This window comes from Xenopus tropicalis, chromosome 9 (genome assembly GCF_000004195.4).
Source record: "Xenopus tropicalis strain Nigerian chromosome 9, UCB_Xtro_10.0, whole genome shotgun sequence".
In the NCBI taxonomy this organism is placed as follows: Eukaryota; Metazoa; Chordata; class Amphibia; order Anura; family Pipidae; genus Xenopus; species Xenopus tropicalis.
The window spans coordinates 45044771-45063833 of NC_030685.2; the positions used below are offsets into that span (position 1 = coordinate 45044771).

Sequence of the window (19063 nt, forward strand, 5' to 3'; positions counted from 1 at the left end):
TCCAAATTATGCACTCTATTTAAATCAAATTATTTTGATTTGTAACATTGATTTAGACTTGATCCAAACTAAGAAGGATGCAAAACAATACTATTGGGTTTAATTAATGTTTTAATGATTTTTTGGTGGACTTAAAATATGGAGGTCCAAACGGAAAGATCCCTTATCCGGAATACCCTAGGTCCCAAGCATTCTGGCTATCGATTCCTATACCTGCACTATACCTGATTGTGTCCTGAGCGCACAATCCCTTCCTTGCTTTTTTATTCCACACTCTGTGTTGCTGTGTGTGCTCACATCCATACTTTTGTGTGCACGAACATGTGCACTCCTTAGAGGGACCAGAGCAGGATGGCATTACATTAAATTTAAATGCAACTATGTGCTACTATAAATCTTTGATCACCAGTTGATCCTTCCACCATGCGCATAGAGATTAGAATTAAGGTGGTTCCAAATTAAAATGCAAAAAGGGTATTTTACATTCTGCATGGGGCACTAGTTAAAGGACTTCACAAAGGAGTTAGCTGCACTAGTTGGACTATTTTATTTAGCTGACCATTAGAAACCAATTGTAATGCATGTGTCTTAAAGGGTTGGTTCGCCGTAAATTTTTAGTATGTTTTAGAAAGGCCAATTCTAAGCAACTTTTCAATTGGCCTTCATTGTATTTATTTTTTATAGTTTTTTAATTATATGTATTCTTCTTCTGATTCTTTTCAGCTTTCAAACGGGGGTCAAATAATAAAAAATGAAGACTAATTGCAAATTGTCTCAGAATATTACTCCCTTCCATTTGGTCTGCAGAGCCAGACAGCAAGATCTGGCGTCTGTTCAGGTAATCTCTATTGCAAACTATGCAAATTCTTGCTAGCCAAATGTTTAGGCTGCTTTTTTCTTATTAGACACAGTGGCAAGGTTTAAAAACACTGAATCTCCTGTCTATTTCTAGTCAGGGAATGACTTAGGGTAGAAGCTAAAGGGAAGAAAAACACTTTTTATGCAGACAGGTTTAATGGGAGCAGGTTTGCCCAAAAGTAATATTTGCTGGCAGATCCTGGTTAATTAATGTCCCTGAAAAGATGTCAGGAATAAGGTAAAATGTAAGAAAAAAAGATATACAAAAGGAACCCAAAGACTGAAATAACACAGAAATATCCTAAATATACTTAGTTGCAATGAGATACAATGCAGTGTGCTGTTGCCACACAATATGTTATGCAGGGACAGACACTTTTTAAAAAATATTAAATGAATACCAAATTTATTGTGAACGATTTTATATTTACATCTGCTCCCACATTTATACATTTTGAGTTTTGTCAGGGTTAAAACTCAAACAATTTCTAATTTTGTTTCGAAAGCTCAACTGTTTATTAAATGCGAAAAAAGTGAAAACTAAAATGGGAAAACTTTGCCATCTAAAACTTGCTTATATAGAAGTCAATGGGAGTTGTCCTAGGCAGAGTCAAGCCATATTTTCAATTCGAAATTTTCTAGTTTTTTGAGTTTTATTCAAGTTTGTAAACTTGAAAATTCAAGGTATTTCAGTTTTTTTATTTGAACAGGGTTTCTTTAATTAATAAATAAGCAAACATTCAAAATGTGAATTTATTCGAATTAGAAAAACAATCTCAAGTTTACAAACCCAAAAACTGATAAAAAAAACCCATAAATATCCATACAAAATAAATCAGATTTTTTTTATTTAGGGAAAATTGTCTGGATTACAGCTTGAGGTCACTGTTTCCAAGGGATGTGAAATAGCTATCTATATAATCATCTGTCACTTCTTCTAATAACTCAGGATTCCACTTGGCATTCTGGTTTTTGTCAATCAAAACTGCAAAAAAAAAATAAAAAAATTTAAATTGATTAATATGATAACTAGAAATCATTTATTTTATCTTATATTAGTATTATTGCACATTTTCATCATAGCTATAACAAAAAATATATCTTTAAATAATGCTTATTTATTCCATGTTTTGTGAGAAAGCACACATAATATAATAAAGAAGAACCAGAAAATAAACTCTTTAAAGGAGAAGGAAAGGTAAAAACATAAGTAAGCTTTATCAGAAAAGCTGCTCTGTGCCCTCTATCAAAAGAAACACAGGATTTCTTGTCTTCTTTTGTGTACACATGTTCATCGGTATCAGACTAACTCCTCCTCTGTCCCTTCTCCTTCTCCCCTGTCCCATAAGAATTCAACCCCCCTCCCATCAGAATGTGTGATCTGAGCTACCAAGCTAGAGCTGCAACAGGGAAGCTACAGAGACCAAGCTAAAATGGCAGCTGCTATGTTAAACAGAGGGAGCTTCTAGGGCTGTTTACTCAGGTATGGTAAAGCTTTCTGCAGAATAAATAGTGTTCAAGCTTGCACTAATGTGGCTTATCTATTGTCAGTAAAATGACAAAATGTATATACAGGGTATGTATAAATTTATTTATAAAACGCTACAAGGATACGCAGAGCTTTACAACCTTACAATATACACAATTACACACAGGGATCACAAGAATTTTAATAAATACAATAAATAAGTATAAATACACACAGATTATGTGGCATGTGGTATGAGACAGTAGGAAGGAGGTCCCTGCCCCGTAGAGCTTACAATCTAAGTGATTTTCCCTCTCCTTTCATCATCCCTAACTTGACTATATCAAGACAACCTATTCTGGTGTTTCTTTGACTTGGAATTCATATTCATATGATGGACGTATGTCTTTTTTCAACCTAACTTACTATGTTACTATGTAATCATTTACATAGTAACATAGTAAGTTAGGTTGAAAAAAGACATACGTCCATCATGTTCAACCATAATGCCTATATATAACCTGCCTAAATGCTAGCTGATCCAGAGGAAGGCAAAAAACCCCTTCTGAAGCCTCTCTAATTTGCTGCAGAGGGGAACAAATTCCTTCCTGACTCCAAGATGGCAATCAGACCAGTCCCTGGATTAACTTGTACTAAGAGCTATCTCCCATAACCCTGTATTCCCTCACTAAAAGCCATCCAGCCCCTTCTTAAAGGAGAAGGAAAGGCAAAGTCACTTGGGGGTGCCAGAATGTTAGGCACCCCCAAGTGACTTAAATCGCCTACCTTGGACCCCGGGCTGGTGCCCCTGTTAGGAGAAAACAGCACCAGCCCGGGGTAGCTGCAGCGCTTCCTGCTTCCTCTTTCTCGCGTGCGCATGTGCAGTAGAGTGAAAAGCCGAACTTTAACAGAAAAGTCGGCTTTTCACTCTACTGCGCATGCACCGACCACTGGCATTTGGCGAAAAGGAAGGAGGAAGCGCTTGCTACAGGTACCCCGGGCTGGTGCGGTTTTCTCCTAACAGGGCCACCAGCCCAGGGTACAAGGTAGGCAATTAAAGTCACTTGGGGGTGCCTAACATTTTGGCACCCCCAAGTGACTTTGCCTTTCCTTGTTCTTTAAAGCTATATAATGTATCAGCCAGTAATACTGATTCAGGGAGAGAATTCCACAACTTCACAGCTCTCACAGTAAAAAATCCTTTCCGAATATTTAAAAGGAACCTCTCTTCTTCTAAATGGAGTGGTTGCCCTTATGTCAGTTGGAAGGACTTACTGGTAAATAAAGCATTAGAGAGGTTATTATATGATCCCCTTATATATTTATACATAGTTATGGTGTTATCTCTTAAGCGCCTCTTCCCCAGTGTAAACAAACCCAACTTGGCCAGTCTTACTCCATAACTGAAACATTCCATACCCTTTACCAGCTTAGTTACCCTTTTCTGGACCCTCTCTAATTCAATAATGTCCTGTTTGAGCCCTGGAGACCAAAAATGCACAGCATATTCTAGATGGGGCCTTACCAGCGCTCTGTAAAGGGGAAGAATAACACCCTCCTCCCGTGAATCTATATACCTTTTAATACAGCTCAAAACCTTGTTTGTCCTTGCAGCTGCTTCCTGGCATTGCTTGCTACAACCAAGTTTATTATCTACAAGGACTCCAAGGTCCTTCTCCATTATGGATTTGCCTAGTGCAGTCCCATTAAGTGTATAAGTGGCTTGTGTATTTTTACATCACAGGTGCATGACCTTACATTTATCCACATTAAATCCCATCTGCCACTTACCCGCCATATTGTCAGTTTGTCAAGATCCTGCTGCAAGGATGCCACATCCTGGATAGAATTGACTGGTCTGCAGAGTTTTGTGGCATCTGCAAACACTGATAAATTGCTTATAATACCCTCCCCTAAGTCATTTATGAACAAGTTAAACAAAAGTGGACCCAGTACAGAACCCTGAGGGTCCCCACTGAGAACCTTATTCCAAGTAGAGAATGTACCATTAACAACCACCCACTGTACCCGATCCTGTAGCCAGTTTTCTATCCATGTGCAAACGACTTCACTAAGACCAATAGACCTTAGTTTGGAAAGCAGTCGTGTGTAGGGAACGGTATCAAATGCTTTGGCAAAATCCAAATAGATCACATCTATTGCACCACTACTGTCCAGCTTGACTGTGTCACCTCATCATAAAAAGCAATAAAATTGGTCTGACATGACCTGTTCTTTATAAAGCCATGCTGATTACTGCTCATAATGCCATTCTCCAGTACATAATTTTGTATGTGATCCCTTAACAAGCCTTCAAATAACTTGCCCACCACAGATGTCAAACTTACAGGCCTATAATTGGCAGGCTGAGATCTTACTCCCTTTTTAAATATAGGAATGACATTCGCCTTCTTCCAATCCCTAGGTACCATACCTGATGAAAGCGAGTTTGAGAATATCAGAAACAAAGGCCACTGTACATATATCTGACCCTGGCTCAGGGTGTATTCCATCTGGCCCAGGTGCCTTGATTACATTCATCTTCTGTAACCCTTTAAGCATCATATCCTGTGTCAACCACTGCGTAGTTGGAGCTGAGGCAACAGTGCAGCTATTGGGTGGGACTTGACCCTCTGGCTCCTCTACTGTATACACAGAAGAAAAGAATTCCTGTGTTATACTTGCTACCAAAAATACACAACAGCTTGTTAAACCTGCTGGGAAGACCTATAGTATCCTTTAGTAATTTGCTATTTCAACCCTTACGCATGTTTCTTAATAGTTTATAACCAGTAGTAAAATCAAAACATCTCTAAAGGACACCACAGACTTCCTTAATAAACATGAACAATATAGATACGTACACCTTTCTAGGTACTGCAGGCATACAATTATTATATGCAAGTATAACACTTTTTACCAAAAAAAAAGTTGGGTTTAACCCTCTAAGTGCCAGCAGAATTTGACATTTCGGTTCCCCTCAGTGGCAGACGTTTTGTAAACATTCTGTGCTCTCTCAATTTAAGGGATTTTACTGGGGGAAGGTTAAGTGTACGTAGGCAAACAATATATTGTTGAGCTTTCCAAATCTGCCAGAGTTTTTGTGTATTTCCACTTCTGGAACAAGGTTTAGAGCTCGAAATACAAAAAAAAAAAGAAAAATTGATATTTTTCACGATATAGGGATTTATACCAGAAACATATTTTATTTTATGGACAAAAATTCTACTGATTTGGAAAGCCTCATGTCTCCCGAACATGCCAATACCTGAAATGTATAGTTTTATGGAGATTTCTGAATTCTATAGATCAAAAACTCCCAGCAGTATATTGCCAAATTTTCAAAGCATTACAGCAGAATATGACATACTTTAGATTCCATGCCAAAAATCCTGGAACATTAAATGGTTTACCCCAGGAAACCATATATTTTTGAAAAGTACACATTCTGCCAAATCCGAAATGGGTAACCATGTCTTCCAACTCTTAAGTACCAAACGGCAATGCTTTCCTGAATTTAGCAGTTTCTATAAAAAATTGAAATGAAAATTAAAAAAAAAAGACCTCAAAGCTTCCACTTTCAAGCACCTTATCTCCAACATAGCATTAGGAACCAAGAAAACACATCCTAAATATGAAAGCCAAGGGTCCACCGAACAGTTTGATGCCCATTGTGCATAGGATCACCAAAGTATCTGGAATTTAGAGACTCCAAAATGAAGTTAGTGTATACAAATTGCCCGGAGATCTCTATCTACTGAAAATTCAACATGATTACTGCATTTTCTGTGGGGTAAAAACACAAAAAAATACATTGACCCTTCCCCCAAACCCATATATTTTTGGAAAGTGCACATTCAGTCGAATTCAAAATGGGTATCCATGTCTTTCTACTCTAAACTATAGAGTCGCAATGCTTTCCCAAAATTGGCAGTTTTGATGAAATACCTGAAAATTGCATCAAACCTTCCACATAGCATTAGGTACCAAGATAACACATCCTTAATATGAAAGCTAAGGGTCCACTGAACACTTTGATGCCCATTGTGCATAGGATCACCAATGTATCTGGCATGTAGAGACCCCAAAAGGAAGTTAGTACATACAAATTGCCCCGGAGATCTCTTTAGCTACTAAAAATTCAACATGTTTACTGCATTTTCTGAAATACCTGAAAATAACATCAAATCTTCCACTTTCAAGCTCCTTATCTCCCACATAACATTAAGTACCAAGAAAATACACATTCTGACAAAACAAAAATGGGTAAATACATCTTTCTACCACAAACTACCAAACTATAAAGCTATGCTAAACAGAGCGGTTTTTATAACATTTCTGAAAATCGTCACAAAGCTTGCATTTTGCCCCATTATGTACCCCCACATTTCATAACGTACCAGCATAAAACATTCTAAATATGAATGCCAGGGGTCTACTGGACAGTTTGATGCCCTATATGCATAGGTTTACCAAACTATGTTGGGTACAGAGGAAGCCAAATTGAAATACAGCAGACAAAATGTCCATGTGCAAAGACAAGTAACAAAGAACAATGTGAAATGCAGTAAAATTGCTACAATCCAAAAAAAATCACTAAAATCAATGTTTTTTTTTCCTAGTGATATCTGCAGTCAGAATCACAGTTTGAGTATTTTGGTTTGGGCAAATTCGTTTTACAGACAAAGTCAAGCGAACAGCAACTATGCATAACTGAAAATGCAATAAATTGTCTAAAAATGCAATAAAATGACTAAAAATGCACCAAAATACACAGAAAATGTAATAAAAACACCAAAATAATAAACAAAAGATATTGCGCAGTTCGGTTAGCGAATATGCTATCTGCAATGGCAATAAAAAAAATTTTTCAGGCAAGAATAAAAATGATGCGATAAAAAAAAAAAATTACAGTGTGTAAGTGTGTGTGTGCACATGGCAAAATGTGTTTTGTGTGTGTGTGTGTGCAAGTAAGTGTGAGTATAAGTGTGTATTAGTGTATTATGTGTTCTTTAACACTTCCCTGGGACAAGCAGGCACACAGATCCTCTGGAGGTGGGAAGAAGGACCCAGGAGCCGAGCTGCAGCTTCTCCCTGCCAGATCGTGAGCCTTCAGACAGAGGGGGAGGGAGGGGGAAGCAGGAAGTGTCAGCCACGCACAGTTTCACCCCTCTAAGAGATATAGGTAGAATTTATTCCATCTTGGATGTGATATCCTTGCTGCAGGATCTTGACAAACTGGCAATATGCCCAGTTAAGTGGCAGTATTGATACATGTAAAATTATACATCTGGGATGTAAAGATTTGCAAGCCACTAACGGAAAAGGACCTTGGTGTACTTGTAGATAAAAAACTTGGCTGTAGCATGCAATGCCAGACAGCAGCTGGAAGGGCAAACAAGGTTTTGAGCTGTATTAAAAGAGACATAGATTTGCAAGAGAAGGGGGTACTACTTCCACTTTACAGAGCACTGGTAAGGCCCTATCCAGTGCTCAAACAGGACATTATTGAATTAGAGAGGGTCCAGAGAAGGGTAACTAAGCTGATAAAAGGTATGGAAAGTTTCAGTTATGAAGAAAGACTGGCCAAGTTGGCTTTTACGCTGGAGGGGATGGTTGGCTTATAAGCAAGTGAGGAAATACAGGATTATGGAAGATAGATAGACATAAAAGGTTGAACTTGATGGACATGTGTCTTTTTTCAACCTAACTTACTAACTTACCGGGAGCCATTTATAAACACTGGACAAATTCACCACGGGCAGTAACTCATGGCAACCAATCAGATGATTGCCCAGTGTTTATAAATCAAGCCCATTATGGTACAATATAAATGTTGATTTAAATCAGATTCCACAGATTGAAAGGAAACCATGATAGCTTGTCTGTGCTTCAAGGGTATAGTTCCCCATACAGCAAAGCAACATGTTTCTGCTCCATTGTGAAGTGATGAGTTCTGGAACTTGAGATCCCTCTGCTTCCAGAGAATCAGTTCACTACCACTATGTAAATCAGAAGGTCAGCTTTACAGTATCTTAATGTGTTGCATCTGGTATTTGTTTTGTAGTTATTGTATTCTTCATGTTACTCTAAAATCACCATTTGTGTTTTTCTTTGTTGTTTCCTATGTTGTCTATGTTTGACATGTTAATGTTCCAAATAAAGTTCTGTTCTTATATTTTGTATAGTTTATTTATGCTATTTTAGCATTTAGATTTATTAATACAAATCTCAAAGTCTGTCAGTCAGTCAGTATTACAAGCTGTTTCAGAAAAGAAATGTTATCTCTATTTACTTACCAGCCCTTACACCTTCATAAAAATCGTATCCTTTCTATAAAAAAAAGTAATTATTAGTAATTATTTACATAGTACTGCATAAATAAATGGTTCCCTGTTTAAAAGGACACATATATTAAGCTACTCCATGCATTCTATTTATGTCTCTTTTACAAATAAGCTTTCTTTGTAGTGAATATGGATATATGAGTATATATGGATATGGAGTATATATACTCTTTCATCATAAGAGTAAACTGAAACTGGAGAAAAAAATATTTACTCTTAAATTAGAGTTGATAGGATGCAAGATTTACAAAAGCCTTACTCCATTTTGTAAATAAGGTGGTTTTGTAGGTTTGGCATTAAATTGCTATTATGGACAGTGGCTAGCCCCACAGCAAATTAAACGTAGGGCCCCAAATCATTGGTATCTTAACCTATTCTGCCAAGCTATACTGAAATTGCTCATTAATAACATAATGTGAAATTCATAAAGTGGAGTATGAAACTGCATAGTGTAAAGGAAAAAATGTCAACCTTATAAATTACATCTACTTGTACATACTGAATATTGCCTTGGGAATTAAGTCACTCTGCAAAAGTCTATTATAATTCACCTATGTAAGATTTTCAAAACAAAAAAAAACTGTTGGATACAAATTTTTTAAACTGTTTTTTTCTATTTATTTTTGCAGAGCAAGTTGCTCAATAATGCAAGGAGTTCATTTAGACCTGTTTTTACTTTTGAAAAGTCTCCTGGGTCACCCATTTATAGGGCACGTTATACCCGAAAGCCTCATCAGTACAATTATAATTAAATATGCTTTATAGTTTTAAAGTAACTAGTAACATAGATAGCAATCAAGCAGAGAAAAAGACTTCTTACCATGCAGGCCTGGCTAAGTCGGTACTCCATAGTAAGTACCTCTTGTAATGACATGGAAGAACCTTCCTTGAGCTGCCGGAACGTAATTTTTAAGGATGTTGGCGACATAGTGGAAAGTGTCTGTCACAAAGGAAAGATACACAAAGACACTAAGGAAAGTACATTTAACTTGTTAGCTATTACAAATTACTATATTATCTAGGACTGGATGTGGCCTGGCTCTGGGCAAAACAAACTTTGTAGGACCCTATTATTTATATGATATGTGGCTGGATTTGTGGCACAGTACTCACAGTACCACAACAACACCCTGAAGCTGTCAAAGGGTGCTCTTAAGGGCCAGAGCTTGGTCATAATGACATAAACCTCTACTGTCATCACCTTGCCCCATGATTGCCATGTTACCCTTCTGTTTTTGCAACCCAAAGTCTTCCAACACTTCCTGCTATTTGGTGGCCCCTATTTTAAAAGTGCACATACAGTTTGTAATGACCATTTAATAAATATCTGTGGTTTATCTGTGGTTTTTGCTATTTATTGCACTATATAAGGCAAGGGGAGTGGCCAGCATGCACAGTAAAGGACAGTAAAGCTGTGCTGAACTTTGGTGAGCCTACCCCCGCCAGTATGGGGAAGCACTCAGCAGCAAAGACCTCAGCAAGTGCCTCCAAACAACATGATTATAAAGACACGGCGCAAGTCCAAGATGGAGCTGGCCATGCTACTGAATGTCTACTCTCTTGTAATAAGGTGAGTGTTGATAAATCAGCCATCGGTGCTCTGGCAGCCAAAAAACTTGGAGCATTTGCACATGATCCAGCCACACACACACCTGACTATCATTCTACAGACATAGCTGAACATTTGCATGACAGCCCCCCTCATAGGCCTCTGACCTGGGCCCAGAGGGAAACACGGAGCCTTCTCTGACAGAAATTGCATATATTATGAGGCAGAACCACTTTGCCATTGTGAGACCGCATATGTGAGGCAGAGCATAGGATTAGGATGCCTGGGGATACCTGTGCCTCACTACAGAACAATGTCACAAACGCAACTAGATATATATAAATACTGTAGGCCAAGGCGGACGATCTTGAAAACCACCTGAGATGCAATAACAAATGACTGGTTGGGGTGCCATAGGGTGCTGAAGGCAATAAACCTTCACCTTTGTGCTGTAACAATTTCTGCTCTCTCAATTCGGAGACAATACTTTTTTCTAATATGTTCCTAGTGGAACACACTCACCGGGTTCCTGCTAGGCCGCTTCCCCCTGGAGCAAGTCATCGACCACTGATAGCACACCCTTTTGAATTACCATGACCAGGACACTGCTCTGTGTGAGGCTCGGTCATGGAACTGAATTTCCAAAATACCACTGTTTCAATATACCCAGATTTCTCAGTGGAGGTCAGAAAGCAAAGACAACAGTTTATGGATGTCAAAAAGAGATTATGCCAGCTAAACCTGAAATATGCAATGCTTTTCCCAGCTAAACTTCGAATTGTACACAATGGGCAAACTTCCTTTTTTGTATCCCCATGATCCGTGTAATACAAGATGAATTTGTTAGGGATCCATTTAAGCTGAACCCAAGTTGGGGTAAAGGGTTTAAAGCAGGGTGAGAAAGGGGAGTTTATAGTTTGGTGGTTATGTGCTTCGTTATAATGAAATTGTTTATTTTCTTGCAAATACTTACTCTGTTCATGATAATTGGTCCTGTCAGGGAGTCCCCCTGTGACTCCCAAATATTTTTAAAATAGCTTGATTATGGCTACCACTGGTCTAAGAGCGATTAGTTGAAATGTGAGGGGCCTCCGAGATAAAATCAAAAGATCTCTAGTCTTTATCTTTCTAAAAAAACACCCACACAATGTAATTATATTACAGGAAACACATAAGGCTGATGATAAAATTCTATCTATCTCTCAGATGACCCTGGCTCAGCTCTGCGTATCATGCATGTTACTCTAATTATGCTAGGGGTGTTTTAATGTTTATTAGATGGGGACTGACATTTCAACCAATCAAGATTAAAACAGACCCCAAGGGTCATTATATGTATGTCCATGCTAAGATCGACGAGAGAGAGTGCTTTTGTTAATAGGGGTATATATCCTGCTATCATTCACCTTGGTGCAACTTGCTGAGTGCTTCTCCACACTGTTTCCCAGCCTACCAGTAATTTGCATGGGAGACTTTAATTGAGACATGGACTCAACCCTGGACAAATTTACCCACACAGCCCTATGCGGTACATAGACATATGGCGGGCTAGACAACCCACTCTAAAACAATATACATGTTATTCAGCCACATACAGCTCCTTCCCCAGGGTTGCTCCCTAGCATTCAAGGTACACAAATACTGTCTCGTGGGGTATCAGACCACTTACCACTCTCCCTTACTATTACCCCACTTGCTCGCTCAAATAAGCCCTAAAGGTTTAAATCATATTGGTTAACCCTCCCTGAGATAACTACTGGACTTTCACAGGCAGTAGATGAATATTGGTCCATTAATGAACATACAATTTCTAAATCTAGTGAATGAGATGCTATGAAGGCTTATGTTAGGGGGCTGGTTAAAGGAGAAGGAAAAGGTAAAAACTAAGTAAGCTTTACCAGAAAGGTCTATGTAAATACAGCCACAATAACTCACAGAAACGCTGCACTGACTTCTCTGTAAAAAGATTAGTTGTGTCTGTTTTCCTCTGCCCCCCCTTAGGAATGTGGATCTGAGCCAATCAGCAGGAAGCTTCCTCATAGTCTTACTAACTGAGCATGTTCACTTGGACCCGGTGTCTGTGCAGGAGCAAGGCATTATGGGAACTTTCTTTACACAGCTCAGTGTTTTTTCTTCCTGTTTGGCTTCAGATCTTCTGAACAGGAGAAATATGGGGAAACTTGAGGGCACTATTGAGACAACTGAAGGTATGCCTGCAGCTTGAGATTAACTCTTTACTAGCCTTTCCATCTCCTTTAAATCTAGAGTGACTAGTTGGAAAAACCGGAGAAAGGGACCCAGCTTGAGGGTGGTAGCCTTGCATTAGCAGAAATGCAATACACCCTACAACCCACCCCAGAGACCAAGGCAGCCTGGCTTCTCAAAACTCAGGAATACAAGGAATTCTCACTCCAGCAGGCACACAAAAGCACTCTGTATTCCATACATAAAACAGCCCGGTTTGGTGACAAAACAGGACACCTGCTGGCACTTATGTGCAGGGAGATAGCCCCAACCACAGCAATTCTTAACATTTGCACCCCCCATTGGAATATCAGATATGCAAGAGATTAATGGTGTTCTTCAACATTATTTCTCTCAGACCTATAAGTCTGGGGTCACATATTTAAAGGAAGAGCTCCATGCCTACTTGGGAGGAGACCACTTCCCCACTTTAACTCTTGAGGACAGGGAACTCCTGGATAGTGAATTAACTGAACAGGAGATAGGTAACGCTATTAGTACTTTCCCAAATGGTAACGCTCCGGGCACTGATGGGATCCCTATTCTACAAAAAATATAAAGAGGAAATATTTTCTAGGCTAAAAACATGCTATAATCAAAAGTTATCTGCAAAAGCACTACCACCGTCCATGACAGAGGCCCTTATTGCACTGATACCCAAGAAAGGAAAGGGTTTAACATTCTGTGAATCTTATTGTCCCATATAGCAAAGGTTATGGCCCTTTGCCTAAATATTTCATTCTTAAACTGATACATAGAGACCAAACTGGGTTTATGCCTGGTAGGGCAACCACTATAAACATTAGGAGACTCTTTGCAAATTTACAAATACCACATACCAACTAGCATAAAATGGTAATCCTGTCATTAGACACTGCTAAAGTGTATGACTCCATAGAGTGGGTTTTTTTATGGGAAGTGCTTTCCAGAGTTTATAGTTTTGGGACAGCTAACTAGCTAAAGTATGTACAAATACCTTGGTCTCTGAACTAGGGGTACTAGGCAGGGTTGCCCCGTCACCTGGATTGTTTGCACTGCCCTTAGAAGTGCTGGAAAATGTCATCTGGTCAGATGAGGAAATAGAAGACTGCAAATATGGGACTGATGAGGAGAAAATTATGCTATACACTGATGACATGTTGTTGTTCTTAGTAGATCCAGCAGAATCTCTAGAAAAGCTCCTTCAGACAGTAAATAAATTTGGGAGTTTTTCAGGCTTGCTCATAAACTGGGGCAAATCTTATATTTATACTTGATACTGCGTCCCAACTCGACCATTCACCTAAAAATCCCCTTCAGTGGGTTAATGATTTTCAATACCTGTGCATTTCCTTTTCTAAAGACCACAGGCAATATCTGAGAAACTACTTGTACCCCATCCTAATGAAAATCTCATGAATGAAATCATGGAAAGCACTTCCCTTAACACCACCGGGCAGGGTGGCTATATGTAAAATTATTTTCTTACCACAACTTTATATATATTTCAAAACTCCCCAGTCTGTGTACCTAAGAAAAGTGCTTCACAACTGGATTCTGGTACCAAAACATTTATATGGGCAGGGAAACCCAGCAGACCGTCGTACACAGCAATGCAACTCAGCAGTCTTCATGGTGGTGTGGCTCTCCTAGATTGGGGATCTTACTATCTGGCATCTCAGTTGCAACACATACTAGCATGGATGAGGTGTAATAAAATGGATGTATCCTATAATATCCTTAGCGTCTGCTGGGGTTGAGAAGTAGTACCTCCTAAGATATTCTTAGAAACACCAGATAATTTTGCATGTCATCTCCCAATTATCGGGGGGACCTTATTTTGGGTGTGGGAACCACATTAGCACTCATACAGTATCAGGTAGTCTCCCCAAGTACCCCATTATAGGAAAATGGCAAGTTGCTGCACTTTAAAAATCCAGACTTGCAAAACTTCTGTTAATGTTGCAGCATTGTTCACAAGAACTTAAGACGAAACATTACTTGGTGAATGTTATGTTGCCAGAAAAACTAACCAAGCAATTAATAAAACTAATGTGCCTAAACTAAACTAAAGAATACTCAGGGCCCAGTCTAGTGCTTAGGAGAGACATCACCTATTCACACTTATTTAAGTTCAGAAAAGCATGAGATGTCCCCAAAGCCACCTTCAGCCACAGACAAATAATACTGATTTTCAGGTAAGAAAGAATCAATCACAGTGGTAACACACAGGGGTTCATAAAGGGCTCCATTTAACTGAATAAGAACTGTTATAGACCTGAGCCAGAAGGGACAGCTCACTTAAACAGGAGTTGTTATAGGAACCAAAAACCATTAAAAAAAGTTTTTCTAATATAAGTAAATTATATTTCAGCCTCAGCAGATACATTTTAAAACCTGTATTACCTGAAGCTGTTTCAATGCAAAAGAAGAGCCATCACATCTCAGATTTTCAATGATTGCTTCTACACTGCTGGCAGAGAATAAGCTATAACCCAAAAAACAAGACATATTAATTACTAACATTAAATACTAGCATTGTTCGAACATTTTAAATAGACAGTTACATTGTTTTGCAAGCAAATATGGTATTTCAATTAACTACCCATTACACTACTACATTTATTTTTTCTGATGCATGACTTAAATGTAAGGGCACACAGAGTTCCTTATAAAAGGTAATTTTGAGTTCTTTGTCACCCAAGAGGTACGTAATTTCTTACGAGCAATAAATTGCCCCATCGCCCACCAGACTAAACAGCCACCAGTCCATTAATTAAAGTCTAAAACACTTGGACTTTTCTGAGTTTTTCTTGAAAACGTTTCACCACTCATCCGAGTGGCTTCTTCCATTCATAAGTTCAATTGACTGGTAGGGAATTCCCCGGCATTTAAACCCTTGAGGCTAGTACAAGACAAGATTCAGCAGTCTATCTACACCTCGAGGAAAAAGGACACTCTTTTGAGGACAGTAACATGCATATTTTGGACCAAGAGGACAGATGGTTTGAAAGAGGTGTGGCCATTTATGCCAGCCTGGAAAAACCATCCCTGAACAGAGGAGGGGGCCTGCGACACCACTTGTCATCAACATACAATGCTGCTTTGACATCCTTACCACGGTGGTTTCACAACAGTTCACACTTCCAGTCATGTACTTTGAAGGATTAATACCTGCATCAATGGGAATCACGGTACCATTGTGACTGGATCATACTTTCTTACACCTGTCAGTATTAGCCAACACCTAACTGAATAAGTTCAATGGAACATGTGATTGGATGTCTGTGACTGTACTACCCTCAAGGGTTTAAATGCAGGGGAATTCCCTACCAGTACAGTAGGTTCACTGTTCCTATTTAGGCTTTGGGTCACTATGCTTTTGAATTAGTGTGCCTTTTAATGCTATGAGTTAATGTGCCTTGTAACATTGGGATTAGCTGTAGTGATTCTGAATTATAGCTTCCACAATTTTTCAGGGATTACAACAGATCACCACATGTACACTCAAACCTGCATCTCCGACATGCATAAGAGCCCTTGTGGAGACAATATATGACAGAGAGGAAGGTGGAAAAAAGATGGAAAATGTCTCTGATTTGCCTGCAATAAAGAAAAACATTTGCTCACTCCAAAGTTTTTTTTTAACTTTCTTACATATACATATGGTTTCCAAAGTGGGACTTTAAACTGCTGAGTGGCCCTTGGTTGTGAGGAGCCCTGGTGCAAAATTATTTTTTTGCACACTTTGATACAGCAGAAGAATCAACAGTTACAGCTCCTTTAGAAACTGCTAAATCAGCAACACAGAAAGCAAAATTCACAACTTCAGCCCTACAGCCTGGTCTAGAGACAGCAGCCAAGCCCCACCTACTCTTGATGAAAAGCAACGTGATTCAGTATTGCGAAAAGGAGAAAAGGTTTCAGGACAGTCTTCATTAAAGAGATTTATAGTTTCTGCGTGCTACAGAAAAAAATGTACCCAAGGATTTGGCTACAGCTGTTTAAAACCCAGCACAAGGTTATATGAGAGGTGCAGGCTACCAAAAGCACAGTTGTGTTAAGAATAATAGTAGTGTGTTTAAAAAAGTGAATACAAATCAAAATCCTTATACAGGAATGGGATCCGTTATCTGGAAACCGATTATCCAGAAAGCTCTGAATTACGGAAAGCCTGTCTCCCATAGACTCCATTTTAATCAAATAATTCAGATTCTTAAAACTGATTTCCTTTTTCTCTGTAAAAATAAAACAGTACCTTGTATTTGATCCCAAAACAATCCTATTGGGTTTAATTAATATATTATTGTTTGTTTACTTGACTTAAGATATGAAGATCCAAGTTATGGAAAGACCCCTTATCCGGAATACCCTTGGTCCCGAGCATTCTGGATAACGGGTCCTATACCTGTAATTGCTTCTATTTCCGTACACGCAAATGCATTTGGAACACGGCACATTCTATTCCAAATCAAAATATAAAGAATTTATGAAATTTGTGTTATTCCTTTACAGAGGGTGAAGAATAGGGAAGAATCCAAAAAGATAGTAGTGTCTGCATCATTCACTGTATAAACTGAAAAGATTTTGCTTTCCTTTCAATCGCTGAACTAATATTTTGTTGTATAAACACATTTCTGAGAACTGCTGCACATCTGTGTTGCATAGAGTTGACTAACTTCTGACACCTGGCAACAGGTATTCCAGCCCAGGATGATTGGACTACATTCCACAATTCTTCTGCATTTCATGGTTTTGCCTCAGAAACAACATTTTTTATGTCACCCCACAAGTTTTCTATTGGATTAAGGTCCAGGGATCTTGTTGGTATGAAACTAAGATGTTGCTCATTTATTGGTGCATTTGGGGTCATTGTCGAAACACCAATTTCAAGGGAATTCCCTCTTTGACATAAGGCAACATGATCTCTTCACCACAGTATGAGAAAAATCCCCATATCATGATGCTTGCGCCACCATGCTTCACTGTGTACTGTGGCTTAAATTTAGTGTTTGGAGATTGTCTGACAAACTGTCTGTGCCCCCAGACCCAAAAAGAACAATCTTGCTTTCATCAGTCCACAAAATGTTGTGCCATTTCTCTTTAGGCCAGTCACTGTGTTCTTTGGCAAATTGTAACCTCTTTAGCATGTCTCTTTTTCAATAATGGGACTTTGCGGGGGCATCTTTCTGATAGCTTGGCTTTACATGTGTCTTCTAATTGTAACAGTACTTACTGCAGATCATTGGTGGATTCTTTTATCCATTTGAATGGTAGTTTTCTTCAGGTTTAGGTTGCCATTTTTAAAGCATCTGAGATCATTTTAGCGGAACAGTCTATCATTTTCTGCACTTCCTTTATATGTTTCCCCCTCCTCAGTCAACTTTAATTAAAGTATGTTAGAGTATGTTATTCTGAACAATGTTTGGAACAATGCACTACAACCAGCATGCACAACTGTTGCTTCCTTCATTAAATGAGGGCCATAATTGACACCTGTTTTATTTTTGGCTTGATATAGCCAACCTACATTGTAAAGCGCTAACTGCTCATTAATGCCTTTCTTAAAATAAAGGTAAGGGATCTCTTATCCAGAAAGCTATGCATCATGGAAGGCCATATCCCATAGATTCCAATTTAATCATATTACCTTTTTAAAAAAGGATTCCCTTTTTCTCTGTAGTAAAACATTACCTTCTATTTGATCCAAAGATATAATTAATCCTTATTGAAGGCAAAACAATGCTATTGGGTTTATTTAATGTTGAAAAGAAGTGTGGTGATCAAAATTATGGAAAGATCCTGTATCCAGGTCCATAGCATTCAAAGGCCTGTCAAAATCTCCTATCCAGTCCCCAGTGGAGATGTCGCTCTAGGCCCGGGCATTTGTGGCCTGCCCACAAATCCGGGCCTGCAGACCACAGGTCTGTAAAAACTATATCTTGATCCAATCAATTGTTAAAGATGTGAAGAGACTTTTGTTGTATCTCTGTCATGTTGGCTGCACAAACATATATTAACCAATGGCTAACTGTTTCTTTGTATACTTTTGCATTTAACCCAATTCTATGTGTGCAGATTTACCCACAGCACCCCCAAATCGGATGGATTCTTTTCTCTCGCTAGCCTTATGTCAAGTTATGGCAACTTTAGCCTTCAAGACAGAAGCACCTAATTGGCAAAGATCTTGTTTTCTGTGCTGTAAAAAGTTATTTCTATTGCATGTACACTGGTAAACCAGTAATACATATGCTCATAAGTTTCTTATGACATATGCTACTGTCACAAAGTCTATAAAAACCCTGTTCTTTGTTCTGTTGCTCTGACTATCTTTTGCTTAGAACCCACACCACAATCATGGGCCTGAACGTTCCTTTTAAGGATGATTAACAATGATTATCTGATCATGCCTTATACTGACTAATTTAATCATTTAAAGGACAATGAAAGGTTAATATAACTTAAAATTAAGTCTAAAGGCATTCTTTTTAAGTACTTACTGCATATCTAAATTCCCAGATCCCTGCTTGCTTCTCTGAGATATGGTGCCGGCAGCCTACAGCAGTGTGAAGACTACAGTGACATCACCAAAATCTCTCTCCTCTTCCTGTAGGCTGC

General features: G+C 38.7%; 1 protein-coding gene across 2 annotated transcripts in view; it reads right to left on the reverse strand.

Annotated features, from left to right (window-relative positions):
- Window positions 1–1247: 1247 nt before the first annotated feature.
- The window catches only part of hibch (3-hydroxyisobutyryl-CoA hydrolase), a 102879-nt gene continuing 85063 nt past the window's right edge, over window positions 1248–19063 (reverse strand). Inside the window, exons 10-13 of one of the 2 annotated variants that reach the window (XM_031892663.1) lie at window positions 14852–14933; window positions 9494–9613; window positions 8626–8659; window positions 1248–1843 (exon numbers count right to left, since the gene is read on the reverse strand). In XM_031892663.1, the coding sequence (XP_031748523.1) occupies window positions 1728–1843; window positions 8626–8659; window positions 9494–9613; window positions 14852–14933 (352 nt within the window). In that variant the 3' untranslated portion in view covers window positions 1248–1727. The remainder of the gene's footprint in view (window positions 1844–8625; window positions 8660–9493; window positions 9614–14851; window positions 14934–19063) is intronic. The other variant, NM_001016188.2, reaches the window with a different exon arrangement.